The sequence below is a fragment of the Pristis pectinata genome, chromosome 27, assembly GCF_009764475.1.
Source record: "Pristis pectinata isolate sPriPec2 chromosome 27, sPriPec2.1.pri, whole genome shotgun sequence".
Taxonomy (NCBI): Eukaryota; Metazoa; Chordata; class Chondrichthyes; order Rhinopristiformes; family Pristidae; genus Pristis; species Pristis pectinata.
In genome coordinates this window covers 21,461,909-21,479,101 of record NC_067431.1, presented here as the reverse complement: position 1 = coordinate 21,479,101, position 17,193 = coordinate 21,461,909, and the positions used below count along the sequence as shown (strand labels likewise).

The 17,193-nt window shown below is 40.0% G+C and overlaps 1 protein-coding gene across 3 annotated transcripts in view; it reads left to right on the top strand.

The window, feature by feature from the left end:
* Positions 1–4,506: 4,506 nt before the first annotated feature.
* LOC127583695 (transmembrane protease serine 5-like) overlaps positions 4,507–17,193 on the top strand; it is a 34,693-nt gene continuing 22,006 nt past the window's right edge. For all 3 annotated transcript variants that reach the window (XM_052039953.1, XM_052039952.1, XM_052039951.1), the window contains exons 1-3: positions 4,507–4,622; positions 8,313–8,748; positions 9,735–9,833. In XM_052039953.1, coding sequence (XP_051895913.1) covers positions 4,617–4,622; positions 8,313–8,748; positions 9,735–9,833 — 541 coding nt within the window. In that variant the 5' untranslated portion in view covers positions 4,507–4,616. The remainder of the gene's footprint in view (positions 4,623–8,312; positions 8,749–9,734; positions 9,834–17,193) is intronic.

The following is a 17,193-nucleotide window of genomic DNA, read 5'->3' as shown; positions in this document are numbered from 1 at the left end:
GGGTCTCTCTTCAATCATTGCTCAGCTTTCCCATACTCCAATTACATTGATACCAGTGATCACAATTACTAACAATGTTGTCACAATAAATGGAAAAAATAAGTTTGGATCCCTGACACTGATTGCAGAGAAAGAAATGTCCGTGCATAAACCAAACGTTGTCTGCAATGATGCGTCAGTACCTTCTACATCTGTGACGAAGCCCACCACAAATGACGGAAGTAGCAAGGAAACACCACCTCCATGTTCCTTTCAAGTTACATTCCATTCCCGATTCAGGCAGATATCAACCACTCCATGCCTGGTTCAAAATTGTGGAACTGCCCATCTAATGAGACTCAGGGGGAATCAATACAGCACCACAAGGATCAGCATCTTTTGATGGTGCAATAAATGGTTGCCTTCCTACTGATAACAAAAAACAGCAAATTATGTATTAAAATGCTTCAGAATTTTTGACCAACTCCTTCACTTCATCTTTTGACTGCTTGCTTTAAAAGCCTTTCTCCTGTCTCTTCTTCCTCAGTATTTAATTACTTATGTTCTTATTCAGTCTCCGTGTCTTCCATCACCTATCTATCCCTGGGCAATAGAACCACCAAAGTAACTAAAGTTGCAACATTTAACATAAATAATAATGGTTTTCAATGCTTATCTCATTCTTTTACAATTTTGGCAACCCATACATAGTGTTATCTTTTTAAGGAGAGATGAGACACAAATAACTAAACTCAACTGATTGGAAATAACAATGTCTAGAGGAGTAGCCAATGCAAAACCCATTATACTATGTTCAGCAATTATAACGTCCTTGTGAACAGTAGGTGTTACCTCTAAACAAGTAAGGCTGTAAGATTGTGAAACACGAGACCAAGTAACATCATTGAAAATTGGCCTATTTTATCTGTGCTGATGAAAGAAAAGCTTTCCCAACCTAATCCTAACTCCCTGCACTTGGTTCTAGCCCTGAAGGTCACAGCTCTTCAGTATATGACAAGGCTTTCTGTATGTGGGTTCCGGATCCCTACCGCTCTCTGGGTGAAAAGACCTTTCCTCTTCTCTCGACTCATCTATCTATCAATTACATTAAATATCTGCCCTTTAGCTTTTGATCCATTGTTGAGAGAAACAGACTATTCTTTTTTACTATATCTCGCCCCTCCTAATCTTATACCTCTCAAGTTAGTCAGCCTTCAGCCCCATCTATCCCAGAGAAACCCTAACTTATCCAATTTTTCCTCATGTCAATTCTCCTGAAAAGATCCCAGAGGTCCTCACTGACTATATTAAGGTGACAATTTTATAAGGGTCTGTAGGGTTAGACCTACTCAAAGGGATCATCAAATGACCCTCCTCACAATGCTCAACTTCTTCCACTAATTAGAAAATAGATTCAATTTGACATGATTGGATAATTCATGAATTGAGTCCAGGGACCTTTTCTCCCCAGCTATATGCCATATTGTTCTAAATAATAAAAAATAAAGAAGATGAAAAAGGTACTTTTTTCTCTTCAGGGCCACTGAAAGCAATATCCAGGAAACTTTATGTTCCTCAAGTCTGGGACAATCCTGGAAAGTTGGCAACTGCCTAGTGCCTCCAATATAGAGGAAGGCTGCATGTAAGAGTCTATACAATTTACCCCATACACACAGGATGAGTTGAAAATGGGAGCATTTCTGGATCATCCCCTACATGAGGAAAAGTGAGTGTTCAATTCAAAGTTGGAATAAAGAATGTGTAATCTCAGAGTGCAGAGATACCCAGTGGAGAGAGAGTAAATCTCAGACCGCAGGCAGAGCACCAAACCTTGATCTGGAGCATTAACCTGCAGATTTAGTCCTTTCAATTAGAATTTTAAACTTATTTCCCCATTTCCTTCAATCTTGGCATCAGACGCAAGGATGAACACTTAGTAGATATCCTGTGGGCTTAAATGATAGACTATAAAGTAACACATGTATTGAAAATTAAATTTTGTTAAATGTTTCCAAAAATGGTTTAATCTGGAAAATAGCACTCATTATATAAATATGCCATACATTCTCATGGTCATAATTAAATATGATTAGCGAAGGCTTAAAGCTACGAATCCAGCTTGGACTGAATACATGAAGACACATATTTTGTTCCATGCAACTTACTTCATAAGACAAACAGATGATAACAGAACTGGAACACATATATATTATATATATATTATATACGTGTCTGTATGTGTGTATGTGTGTTATACAGCATGGTAGCATAGTGGTTAGCGCAACATTATTACAGCACCAGTGATCGGGGTTCGATTCCCGTCGCTGTCTGTAAGGAGTTTGTACGTTCTCCCGTGTCTGTGTGGGTTTCCTCCGGGTGCTCCGGTTTCCTCCCACATTGCAAAGACGTACGCGTGAGTTAATTTGGGTTTAAAATGGGTGGTGCGGACTCGTTGGGCCGGAAGGGCCTGTTACCACGCTGTAAATAAAATTTTAAAAATATATATATTCATATATCATTTTGTCAGTATTATGAAGCAATTATCAGCATTTGGAGTGCATTATCAATCTTTCAACACACAAACAAGGCAAATCCAGCGCGAGAATCCACTGAGAGTCTCAAACACTGCAAGGGTTAAATACTTGCGTTAGGTCTTTGAGAGAACCATCTAATTAGCTTCATTTCCTAATTCTTTGCTCAATACTCATACTTATTTCTCTCTTGTAACTGGCATTAAGTTGCCAATTTCATTTAGAGAGCTCTGTGTGATAAAGAAAAGGTAACTAGAGAATAATTTCTTGGGTCAGAGCTAAAGCAGATTACTGGGACAGAGTAAAAGGTATTTTACAGTTTAGCTCATTCTGTTACACTTGATCTGGGATTGGCTCATAGTCACACTGAGTGAAGGGGGACAGTGTTTGCCACATCCTTTTTTAACCATTTTTTCTACAGATGTATAATATAAGCTCTGCCTTAAATGTTGGCTTTTTACAGTAAAGTGTTTACACAAATTGAAACAAAACTCAGAGTTATTGACCCACTGCTGGGCTGAAATTCGAGAATGCAAAGTTGGGAGTAACTTCACCACACGGACTGCAGCTGTTCAAGAAGGCGGTTCATCAGCACCATCTCATGTGTAATGAGGGGTGGTTAATTAGTACTCCCCTTGCCAGTAGTGCTATCATCCTATCAATAGATTTTTAAAAAACCCGATGAGCATACTAAGTATCATTATTCTCTGTTAAACTTTTGTCAGATTCCTTATTGTTTATTTCTAAGATGTAACTCCTTGAAATAAAGGTTTATTTTTATAACAAAAGTCTGTTAGCAAATTTACTAAAACTACCAAACAGTGGATATCCTCCCAAATTCACTTCTTATATCTCCACTCCTGATGGTCAGAGGAATTCTTTTCAGAAACACCATGTTCTTGCCTTCAGGTCCTGGGTTGCAAAGGGCACTGTTCAAATATTGAGTCACTTCATCCTCGCACGCAACCTGCAGCAACCGCATTCATTAGCAGTTCTTACACCCAGGCTGCAGTTGTAAATTCTTCAACCATTTCCTTGGCAATTCCTTCCTCCCTTGTTGTGAGGTCAGAGAAGGTGGGCTCCTACGGTGGCCTGTAAAACAATACACCATGGAAGAATGCCATTGACCCAATCTGGCCAGATCTCTGAAACAGCCAACAGCCTCTCCTCCATCGGCTCACCTATTGCTAGTCCCCTACAGCTCTACAATTTCTTCCACTAAGATTTTATCTATTCCTCTAAAAAAAGAAGTTACAGAATTTATTTCCAAGGCACAACATTGTAGCAACTTCCAGTTGATAACTCACTGGTTATCTTTTTCCTGCCTATTGCATCTAACCTTTCTCTCAATTATCAGTAGGGTAAAACTAACCTGTCTCACAACAGTCCAAACCCAGCTCATGTTCCCTATTAGTGGGTGAACAACCCAATGCTTGGTAAATTCTGCTTCACAATGATAGGAACAGCCGACATCGAAGGATCAAAAAGGGATGTCGCTATGGTTCAATTAGGTTAAATCTGGAACTGTTTTATAGACTGTTCACTATTACTTCTGGCAGATTACATGACTATATCTGTGAACTGTAGATTGCAAGCAGCACCCATATTTCATCGCCATGGTCTGAAGCCAATCATTTCAAATTACATCTCAAACGTATATCATTAGTTGTCATTTGCTTCAGAGTGTTCTGCCATCCTGAAAGTGCCTGCAGGAAAGGTCAGTGACTAAGGTATAGATACTAGGATCTTCTGGTCTTTCTACCAGTCACTTTAGTCTTTAACACTGGGACAAATATTGTTAAATTATTTTTTTGGATCATGTAGAAAACTAGAAGTAAAATCAAGTGGTTGCCTAGCAGTAGCTAAGCTATGTCTGCATGGAATGAGTCTGCAACATGATATTTGGAAACGAGTTTTACCAGCAGAGTAACTCTCGTGATTGCTCTGTAATAACAAAACCCATCCTGTATTATAATGCTGATATCATTATCTCTCAGGGTGACACAGGACTAGACACTTAGTTCATAATTGCAAACCAAAATACATTCAGTAACTTCCACACAAGAACTGCTGACAGTCATGAACTGCGTGTACTGAAAGCCTTCAATGATGGTAAGCATCTAAAATAAGAAAACTAACTGGTGTATTACCGCAATGTTAATTACAATATTTCACAAAAATACTTTCCTTTGTAGTGGTTTAAATTAAAATGCTGGATTTGCAGAACGGTTCCTGAAAGGGACCAGCAAGCTGTCCTTTCATTCAGATGCTATCCTCTGTTTTGAATGATGTTTTTACAGTGTTAAGCTTCTCTGTTGAGTCCCTGTCAATCTATTTTGTACTTTCAGTATTGTAGAACGATCCTGCTTCAAGTCAAAGTGAGTAGATTTTTTCCTCAAAAGTCAGGAAGTTGTGGGTTCAAGCCCTTTGTCCCCCTCCACAGTGTTAAGGGCAAAATCTAAATGGATGGTTTTCGTGCAGTGCTGTGTGAATCATTCTGATAAGATGTTAAACAGATCCTCCTTTTGCTCTGTAAATGTAAGTGTCCTTAAGTTATCCCATTTGAAAAAGTGCCTTGGCCAACACGTCTTCCACAACCTCTACCACTAAATTAGATTATCTGGGTTTCTCCGTGTGTATAGTGCATGTCCTACATTGCAACAATCACTGTAGAAGTACTTAATTGGCATTAAAACAATTCGATGCATACTGAAATCATGAAAGGTACTCTATAAATGGTATCCCTTTTCTACAATACACATCAATGTATTGGTTTTACCGTACATGATTTTATAAAAGTTTGACATTATATGAGCAGAAGGTGGCTCAAGACCCAGCCCTGTTGAATCTTATCTGTATTTTCCATGTACTCCCAAGGCATCAACATCCGATGGATTTATTTGGATATAGTCCAAATATGTTTAAATAATTTGCGTTTTGGAATGTGGATCTAATATTTTCAAGTATAACTTTGATGTATCTTCTGAAATATTGTAATTGTCAGTTGACATTAACCCTGCTATTATATGGGATCTGTGGTTAAAACTCACTTGGAGTAACTCGGGGAAAAGCATAGATGCATTTAATGGGAAGCTAGACCAGACATGAGAGGTTGAATTGCTGGAGTGTAATGAGGGAAGGTGTGGCAGCAGGATTATGTGAAGCTTTAACACCAGTATCGATCAACAGGGCAGAATGTCCTATTGTAAAGAATTGTAAATAAGCCTGTGTAATTTGAATGTCATGTTTAGTGCAACAAGTAACTTGGGATGTTTCACAACATTGAGGATACTAAATCAATAAAGGCTGTTGCTGTGGAGTATGAGCTTCACACGTGGGTAAAGGTATTTAGAAGTTCAGGATTTTTAATGTTCAAGATTTCTAATGTTGTATGATGTACAGCAACAAGGAAAATATGAACTTGACTAACAGGCACTCCCCATTTGCAAATTATCAATGCTCAGCCACTTGCCTGAAGCAAAGGATCCAATCCATTCCATTCTAATGTGCCAGTTATTGCTACAACCAGCTGCAGAAACCAGACAATGGATGAAACTGGAGCAGGCACACAGTAAATGGGATTGATGAGTGAATGTGTGCAGTTGGAAATGATTGGAAAGTGTCAGCCACCAGGATGAGGGGATGATGAATGAGCGGCGATCTGTGAATATAGATTCAGAGAGGAAATGAACAAAATTACTTGTGGATATTCAGCACACACAATGATAAATAATTTCATTCTGAATTAGAACATGTGTGCAGTTCTGGTCACCTAGCTATAGGAAGGATGTCATTAAGCTGGATTGTTGTTGCCAGGACTGGAGGGCTTGAGTTATGAAGAGAGACTGGAGGGACTGGGGCTGCTTTCACTCGAGCATAGAAGAGGGGTGACGTTACAAAGGTTTATAAAATCATGAGGGTGTAGATAAGATGATTGGTCGCTGTCTATTTCCCAGCCTAAGGGAGTAGAAAAGTAGAGGTCATAGGTTTAAAGTGAGAGTGGAAAGGTTTAAAGGGGACCCGAGGGGCAAGCTTTTCATACAGAAGATGGTGGGTATGTGGAACGAGCTGCCAGAGGAAGTGATAGAGCCATGAACAATTACAGTGTTTGAAAGACATTTGTACAGATACAAGGAGAGGAGAGGTTTAGAGGGATCTGGGCCAAACTCAGGCAAAGGGATGGTTCACCTCGGTCTGCACGGACGAGTTGGTGCAAGGGGTCTGTTTCCATCCTGTATGCTCTGTGGTTCTATAGCAGAAGTGTCCAATGTGGTCTCCATCCTTTTTGTTTCCCGTTATCTCTCCAACACTCCTTTGTTCTTCCTCCTCTCTCCATCTGTTCTCAGCCTTGTTACTTCACTTGTCCACCCCTCTTCTGCCCATATTTGCCTCTCTCATTTGATCCTCTCCCATTCACCCTCAATTGTCTCTCATCCACCCACTTTTGTCCCTCACTCCCAACCCTTCTCTCCTCCATGCAAGTATTCCTCTCTCCCTCCCTTCCAGCTGCCCCGTTCTCACCCCAACCTTATTCTCCCACACCCTGCCTCTCCTTCCACCTCTATCGCCTCACTGATCCAGATATCTCCCTTACTTAAGACCTTATATTTTGTTGATTTACCCTATTTGAATTCAGGGGTTGTCAAGTTTGGGAGAAGTAATATAGAGAGGTAAAATAACTCGAATCATTAATGTGCGTCAACAGCTTGATTAACGGGAAAAGAGATTTAAATTTCATTAAGTGGCCCACTGGACTCTGTGTACACATCCTGCGGTCTAGATCAATTAAAGACCATGGAGTCCCTACGTTAACATAAAGGATAAATTATTCTTGTACATTTGCATTAAGGTGTGTTCAGGCAATAGTTACCGAGTGCTAATAATTGACCTCAGTGGCCTGGAATGGAGGTAAGCAAACAAGTTAAGATTGTCAAGGAAAAGCGAAAAAAAAACAGATAGCAGAAAACTGAGATAAGAACAGAAACTGCTGGCTATCCTCAACAGGTCAGGCAGAATCTATGGAAAGTTTATTGTTTCAAATGAATGACTTTTCATCTTAGTTCTGATAAAATATTATGAACCCAAAATGTTAATTCAGTTTCTCTCTCCCAGATGCTGCTTGACCTGCTGAGTATTTCCATGATTTTCTATTTTTATTTAGGATTGCCTTTGCTGTTTGCAACAGTTAAAGCTGCCTCGAGTGGGCAGCAATGGACATCTATGCTAGGTAATTTTGTATATACTGTATCTATTGATTTCCCACTCAATGTCCTCCACTCCAAACCCAATCCATCCAGTCTCTCCTCATAACTGAAACATTTCATCCCAGGCATCATTCTGGTGAATCTGCTCTGCCCCCTCTCCAGTGTAAGAGGTTTAGAGGGGATCTGAGGAAAATGTTTTTTCACCCAGATGATAGTTAGAATTTGGAACACACTGCCTGAAGGGATGGTGGAGGCAAATACTCTCTCAACATTTCAGAAGTATCTTGATGAGTTCTTGAATCACCAGGGCATAGAAGGCAACAGACCAAGTGCTGGTAAATGGGATAAGTATACATGGGTACTTGATCATCAACATGGACTTGGGGGCTGATGATCAACTACCTATCTATACTTATCCTATTTATGCTGTATAAGTCTATGATTGTTTGTCTGTTATCACTGTTTTGAAATGCCTTGGAACAGTTTGCTATTTTACAGATTTTTTTAATGCAATATGTTGGAGTATTTCTAATCAAATATTCAGTAAAGTCTACAATACTTAGTTGCTGATTTCTAAAATGCTGATTCATCGCTGCAGGATTTCAACCTTAAGTCCTCGGGAACATCAGGACCTCTGGAAACACAGCAAGAGGATGTACCTTTACTGGAGCTGACGAAAACAGATGCATCATCTGCGCAGTCTTCAGAAGACCCCAACCGGGGTTCTGAATCAATATTGTTGGATTCAAAGGATGATTCTTCCCACACTGCCAAACCCACTGAGTTGGGACTGCCCACATTAGAAGGGACAAGGTTGGAAGCACCCCCCAAAATATGCTCAGAAAACACCACCCAGGGTTCTGAATCAATATTGTCGGATTCAAAGAACGATGTTGTCTGTACCATCAAACCTGCTGAGCTCAAGGAGGTGGAAGTGCCATTGTTAGAGGCAACAACATCCGAAGTGCCACCCGTAGTACCATCCGAGCTTCCCACAGAAGCAGTCCGGCGCAGACGCTGGCGTCATCGATTCAGTAAGTAGAGTAAGGCTAATCCTCCGTTTGTAATGCACACACCAGCTGATGAGCCACAGGTTTCCTACAGTCCCTTATTCTGGGTTAGTAATTCTACAACAGGTTACAACTCTGAAGAGCATGCTTTCCACATTATACTTTGTCTACTTTCTCCATTAAGACTAATAAACAGAACAAGATGTCCCCATGTTCTATGGAATGTGTAAGAAACACTGGACAAGAGAAAACAAGCCCATCGAAAACATCATCCATCCTAGCAGCCCCTTGATAGAATGATAATGGAATCTACACAGACTCAGACAGAAGATAAAGGAATACAAAAGAGTGGAGTGCTTTGGGAACCAAGTCCAAAATTACAACTACACCTACCATCGACCATGTCTTAATTGATCTAGTATTGGTGACCATGTCTTCAGCCCAAGACCCTGAGTGCTTCATTCTCACTCAAAACCCCTGACTTTCCTCCTTTTACACACTCCTTAAAATCTACCTCTTTGAACAAGTGTTTGGTCATATCCGACCACCAGACAAGGACAGCTTCTGCCCCACTGTGATGAGACTATTGAACGGTTCCCTTATACAATGAGATGGACTCTGACCTCACGATCTACCTTGTTGTGACCTTGCACCTCATTGCACTGCACTTTCTCAGTAGCTGTGACACTTTACTCTGTACTGTTATTGTTTTTACCTGTACTACCTCAATGCACTCTGTACTAACCCAATGTAACTGCACTGTGTAATGAATTGACCTGTACGATCGGTATGCAAGACAAGTTTTTCACTGTACCTCGGTACAAGTGACAATAATAAACCAATACCAATACGGACTGGTGCCTAATTTAGTCTGATAATGGTCACAGGGAGCCACTTGAGCCATTTTACCACCACAAGGCACTATGTAAATGCAGCCTTTTGTTGAATTGAGCAAGAATTATTGGTAGAGGAAAGGCATCAGTAAATCCATTTGAGCTTCTGTTCTACAGGACCCCGCAGACGGCCACCGCGTGCGACCAAGAGGATCCTGGCGCTCCTGTGTGCAGTGACCATCCTTTCTATGATTGTAGTTGGAATTTATTTTACCGGTAAGACAACTAAAAGATTTCCTTGAAGAATGTTGCATAAATGTGGAAATATTTGAAGGGTTCATCTGTAATTTTAATCCAATGACTAATAACTTGTGAATTCTTACATTTTTTCACAATGGGCATTGCTTCCTCCTGTATTGGACCTCCAAGTGACTGACCATCTACTACATCATTCACACCCCAACAGCACTGTGTAATTTCACAAAGCAACAGTAAATGCAGTTGCAGGAGAAGCCACAGTTCTGTGAAACATTGCAGAATAGACTCAGTAATCAAATGCAGTCATCTCCTACGTCAACCCCCAATATCGTTCCTAAAACATCTGTCAAAAGCATATAGAAAGATTACTCTTTGCTCCTCAATATAAAGGAAAAAGAGAATTCTTGAAAAGCATTTTACTCCTCTCTTGAAGTGCTGGCTTACAGCTCCCCTAAATGGCCTGTGTTCTTCAATGTTGTTCCTCCATCTATAAGTAGGTATAGCTAAACGGTGACTGTAGACGGATGCTGAATTTATTTGCCTTCCATAAACCAGACCACGATGAAAGCCAGTTGCAGTGTGTCTTCAATCTATCCATAGCACCACTGTTGCCAACAGGACTGGGGTCACTTAGCTCTCTGGAGACTGGGGACCAATTTGGGAACTAACTATTCAATGGAAAGCATTTTCAGCACCTGCTCGGTTTGACAGAAATAGAGGCCTGCACGGAAATACTGGCTCATTCTTTCAGCAACACAGCAGCAAGTGACTGCAGTTACTGGAAATCTTAAATGAGGGTACTTAACAAGTCAAAGGCCACCTGTGGCGAGCAAAACAATGTTAACATGGCAGATTGTTTTAGATATAACAGCTTGTAATCCAGGAAAAGTGATGTTGGGATGGAAGGAGAGAGGGAATAATGACCTTAGGACATTGGTGCAAGGCAAAAGTGGTTGGTAATGTGACAAGAAATAAAAGGTGGGTCGAGAGAAAAGCGGTAACAAACTGCCTGTTATCAGCACTTACAATGCAGAAGATATGAATGGTGATGATATCTGAAATTGCTGAATTCAATATCAAATCTAGAACACAAATATATTGATTTTATTTGGAGACATAAGAGACTGCAGATGCTGTAATCTTGATTTTATTTGGGTTGGGTTCTAATTTTGTTGTTCTGCCCACTTAGTTGATGACATTATTCACTGGATTCAGCTTGAGCAAATGAAAAGTGAAGCAAACGTTTAAATATTCTCATTGAATTCAATTCTCCCAGAACCACCCAAGGGCAAGGATTAACACATCAGTCAATGTTTACACACCCTACACGGAGTTGCGGCAACACTCTGTTGCTCACAAACATCTGCCTAACTGGGCAACTACATCCACATTTGGATCCAAGTTGGCTATATATTCGATGCAGAGCGCAAGAGCAAATCATTCACCTCAACAGATCTAATCCTCACACAGGCCCCCAAGGAACCTTATCCTACTCTCATTCACTTAACCCCATCAGCACATCCTGCTGTTCTTTATCCAGCTTCCCTGTAAATACATCAAACCATTTGGCTTAACCCCCCATAGTAGTGAGCTGCACATTCTAGCCACTATCTGGTAGAGAGGATCCTCCTGAATTTATTCAATGTACTAGTGCCCTTCTTGTATTTATGACCTTAAGGTTAGAGTCAACCACGTGGGAAGAACCTCTTCTCATGCTCTAACTTTTGGAGGTCTCTCTCTGGCAGTACATTTATATTAAGTGTGGCAACTGGGGGTAAGTCTATGCCCAAGTGTATGAGAGCTGTAGCTAGTACCCAGCTTGTAAAAATGTCACCGCAAGAGTTGGTATTGTCTTAAAATCCTGAGGGCATGGCACTACAATAAGTAAGGGGCTGTCTTGTTTGTTTTTGCTTATTCATTCATAGAATGCAGATAACATGATCTAGGCCAGTATTTATTCTGCATCCATAATTGGCCCAATTCAGAGGCAACCTTATTGCTGTGAATCTGGTGTCTTTTAATGGGCAGCACAGTGGCACCACTAGTAGAGCTGCTGTCTCAAGTTCAATCCTGACCTCCGCTGCTGCCTGTGTGGAGTTTGCAAGTTCTCCCTGTGACATTGTAGGTTTCCTCCGGGTGCTCCGTTTCCTCTCAAAACCCAAAGATATTTGCAGGTTAATTGGTCACTGTAAATTGCCCCTAGTGTATAGGTGAGGAGTAGAATCTGGAAGAATGTGGGGAGAATAAAATAAAAATAGATTTATATAGGATTAGTGTAATTGGTGGTTGATGGTTGGTGTGGACTTGATGGGCTGAAGGGCCTGTTTCTTGGCTGCATTTCTCTGTGACTCTAGTTCAAGTTTATTGTCACAGGCAAACATACACGGGTATAAATGCCACGAAAGTTAACTTTTTGCGGCAGAAACACAGTTTCTTACAAACATGTTACATAAAAAATTAACATAAATTATCATAACTCACATGACAAAATAAACATATAATATACAAATAAACATTAGTGCAAGTTGAGAGAAAGAAAATAAAATATAGTCTGAGGTAGTCTTAGAGAATTTTAGGCTACACTATGTAAGGAGAGTAGATACCCTTTCCTATATCGGCAGATTTAATGACATCTTTTTATTTATATTGGAATGGAGAAACTGGATTGCTTGCCTTGGACCAAAGAGGTTGAGAGAAAATTTGGTGCAACTGTGCTAGGTAGGCTAGCTAGAGGGAAGCTGTTCCCATGGGACAGAAATTTAACTTAGGGCTCACCATGTGGTAAGAATCTGGATTTCATTACCTTTAAAAACATAGAAATAAAAGCAAAAGTCAGCTATTCAGCCACTTACAATTGTTCCTTCTTTCAATATCATGGCTGATCTTTTATCTCAGTGCAACTTCCCTCACTAACCTCTTATCCCTTGATTCTCTCAATATCCAAATACCTATTGATGTCCGTATTGAATATATACAGTCTCTGCACCTTCACAGCCCTCTTGGGAAGAGAATTCCAAAGATTCACTGCCCTCTGGGTGAAGAAACTTCTCCTCATCTCAGTTCTGAGTGGCTAATCCCTTATTTTGTGACTGTGACCACTGGTTTGGACACCCCATCAGGGGAAATATCATCCCCACAGGACCCATTCAAGCTTCTTAAGAACTTTATGCATTTCCATTGGATGGAATGGAAACAGAATCAATCTATTCTTCAAAATACAGTTAGGTACGTACATGAGAGAGAACAAACCCCAAGATCTGACAGGAATACTCCACCAGGAACCAACATGGACTCAATCATCCCGAACAATTTACTTATTGACTGAATTTGGTTTAATGCTGCTGTGTTGGAATTCAGACTCGTCCCCAGGTCAATTGTCCCGACCTTTGGGTACTGGTCTAGAACCACAAAGCAACATAAAAAACAGGAATAAGGTTTCCCTCACATTTGTGTCTTGTTTTGCCTTCAATGTCAGAAATCAATTGTACATAAGAACACTGGAAGAGATTCCCTTGTAAACAGGACTATGTAGGTACTTGAGCCTGTTCACTCATTGATATCCTGACTTTCACACCAATACCTGGACCTAGTGAATGAATTTTGAAAAAGGGCAATAAAACTGTTGATTTAATACTGAAAGGGTTAAGGTTAGGAAGGGCGGTTCATGTTAATCTGACCACATATCAGTCCTTGAAGTATTATAGGTTGAGGTACCGCCCAAGAGAAAAAAGAACTGTCAATAATTGTACTGACTCATGTGGGAGAGAAGCATTTCAAGGTGGAAGGGGACTGGAAGATAAACCTGCTGTTCAGAACCACTCCTTAGTTCCTGCAAGAGAATTAAATTCTGTAGGTGGGAGCATGAAAAAAAACAATATTTTTAGTGCCATTCACAACCTCAAGATATCCCAAAGTACTTTACAGCTGACAGAATAATTTATTGTATTTATTTAGGCACAAATAAATGGAATTTATGCTGGCTCCTGTTAGAGCAATCTCATCAGCCTCATTCCCTTGTTCTTTTTAAAGCATGGTCAGTAAAGAAGGGAAGCACTTAAAAACGGCCCACAAATTTAGAAAAAGGTCCAAAGCCTTCAAAGATCAAGCTTAGATGAACCCACCTATAAACTTGTTCACAAATGCCTATTTTATGCCTAATAAAAATGTACATTGGACACTAATTTCTTCCTCCTTTTGTTTCCATGGTGACTAAGCATGAACAATTCCAAGTTATTTATTAACCACATGATCACATTGGTGTTTGATGCTGCTCCTGATACTGGCCATAGTTGTGCTATTTCTCATTACAAGGCAAAGTTAGGAAACAAACTTGGAAAGAAAGGAATATTGGACTGCTTTGTCAGTCATTTGTGAAATATTAAACTTGGACAATCTTGAATTAGATAATTGAAGGCTTTTACCGAATAATATTTTTTACTTGAATGGATAGTACTTAAACTCAGTGTGACCTAAGACTACACTTGAAACAATTTCATTCTGATGTGAGTAATTCTAACTACACTCATTCCAAGTGTCCAACTTAGGACTTTAATAGAAAGGACAATTGTCAACATATGTGCAAGTAGAAAAGGAATTTATTCCATTCTGACTAATGTGTTGCACCTGCAAATGAAATTTATCATAATTATAAACTGGTTAAACCAGTTTTCAGATATGAAGCTATGAAAGTTATTACATTATTTTTACAAATTTTCCAAGTCCCAAGGAGAAAAATCATGTTGCAGATTTCAAATAATAAACAGATCTTAATTATTGATTGATTGATTGTTTTGGGGTTTCAAAGCACTGATAAGAAAATTAGAAGGAAAAGACAACTAAAAGAAGTTCTTAAGCCACTTAAGATAGCCCTCAACTATCTCAAAGCACTTCAACTACATTAATTAATCCGAAGTTCAATGACCATTACTAGCCAGATAAGCACAGCAGTCAATTTGTACAAGTCATGAGATGAATGGCTAGTTAATGGGGCCGATCTTCACTTTGTGCAATAACTGTAGAGAGATTAAAAAACATGGTGTATCTCATTTGCAAGAGATGTAAACTAGGCTGTCTGTTTTCTGTTGCCTATTTTTATGCTGCCAACTAGGGCAAAATCTGTGTAGTTGGGAGAAAAGAGTACAAGTAGGTTTGAACATTAGAAAGTACTGGGCCTCTTGAATTAGAGACAGGGAATAGACCTAGTTTAGACCTTAGTTAGACCTCAGACCAACTTAGACCTCAGTTTAACATCTCACCCAATGGGCCGAAACTCTAAAAGCCAGCAGTCGCTCTGAATAATGAACCAGGGCATGAACCCATAACTTATGAAAGTAGTGATGTACAACAAATTGAAGTCTGGGTATGAGGTGAAAATAATAGATGGAGAACCATTCCATGTGCTACTGGCAAAAAGATGGATCATTCAAGCCAAGAAATGTCTTTACTTCCGAAAGAAATGTTTCCCAGAACATAGTTGTTAGAATTACTCACATCAGAATGAAATTGTTTCAAGTGTAGTCTTAGGTCACACTGAGTTCAAGTAATATCCATTCAAGTAAAAAATATCATTCAGCAAAAGCCTTCAATTATCTAATTCAAGACTGCCCAAGTTTAATATTTCACAAGTGACTGACAAAGCAATCCAATATTCTACCCTTTAGTAAAGCAATCAAAATGCTAACTTAGTGGAATTCTATTTGTCACGTCTCTTTTCATGAGCTGAGTAATGTCAGGGTGGAGAATGGGTAAAAATAGTCATTGTGTCATAGTCTATCTCAAACACAACTACACAGTTACATTGATTTATTTAATTTTGGACATTCTAGTCTTGTAGGTATCATTGGAAAGGACAGCAGTTATTGTCTGACCTCAACTGCCCTTGACAAAATAGAGAGAAGCCACTTTCTTGAACTACAATTGCGGGGAATGTTTGTGTGTGGAGTTTAAGGAGATAGAGACCCTAGTGACATGGTGTCATGACAATAACCTTTCTCTCAATGTCAGCAAAACAAAAGATCTGGTCATTGACTTCAGGAAGTGGGGTGGGGCATTACACACATTTCTGTTTACATCAACAGTGCTGAGGTCGAGAGGGTTGAGAGATTCAAGTTCCTAGGAGTCCAACCATGTAAACACCATGGCCAAGAAAGCTCACCAGTGCCTCTACTTCCTCAGGAGACTAAAGAAATTTGGCATGTCCCCTTTGACTCTCACCAATTTTTATTGATGCACCATAGAAAGCATCCTATCCAGATGCATCACAGCTTGGTATGGCAACTGCTTTGCCCGTGACCACAAGAAACTGCAGAGAATTGTGGACACAGCTCAGTACATCACGGAAACCAGCCTCCCCTCCATGGGTTCTGGCTATACTTCTCACTGCCTTGGTAAAGCAGCCAGCATAATCAAAGACCCCACCCACTTCAGACATCCTCTCTTCTCCCCCCTCCCATCAGGCAGAAGATACAAAAGCCTGAAAGCACGTACCACCAGGCTCAAGGACAGCTTCTATCCCGCTGTTATAAGACTATTGAGTGGTCCCTTAGTACGATAAGATGGACCCATGACCTTACAATCTACCTCATTATGGTCTTGAACCTTATTGTCTGCCTGCACTGCACTTTCTCTGTAACCATAACACTTTATTCTGCACTCTGTTATTGTTTTCCCTTGTACTACCTCAATGCACTGTTGTAATCAAATGATCTGTATGAATAGCAGGCAAAGTAAGTTTTTCATTGTACTTCGGTACATGTGACAATAATAAACCAATTTACCAAGACTTTCACCCCAATGACTATAAAGAAACAGCTTTATATTCATAACTTCAAAGGGAACTTGGAGGTAATGGTCTTCCCAAGTGCCTGCTGCTCCTGACATGGATGATATATAGGTTGGGGAAGTATTATTGAGCAAGGCTTGTCAAGTTCCTGAAGTGAATTTTGTTGATGGACTATACAGCCACTATGCGGTGTCGGCAGGACTGAATGCATTGGGCTGATGGAAGGGATTCCAATCAAGCAAGATGCTTTATCCTGGATTTCCCAGTGGGCACCATTCAAGAATCAACCCTCCTGGATGAATCATTCTGACCCAACAGCTAAATGTACACTTTCCAGAAGGAGATTATCAAAGACGTCTACTGCTTGATATTTTATTCCCATATATTTATCCAGGAACATTAAGGGAAATCATTATGAATCATAAGCTGCTAGGGTAGAGGTGTCAAGTGGCCATAATCTCAGACCCAAGGCCCCAGTTGCTCTCTCAGGTGGACGTCAAGAATCCTCTGGTACTACTTAAGAGAAAAGTAACAAGGTCCTTTGTGTCTTGGTCATTATTTATATCTCAGCAAACATCACCAATGTGGATTTAGTTG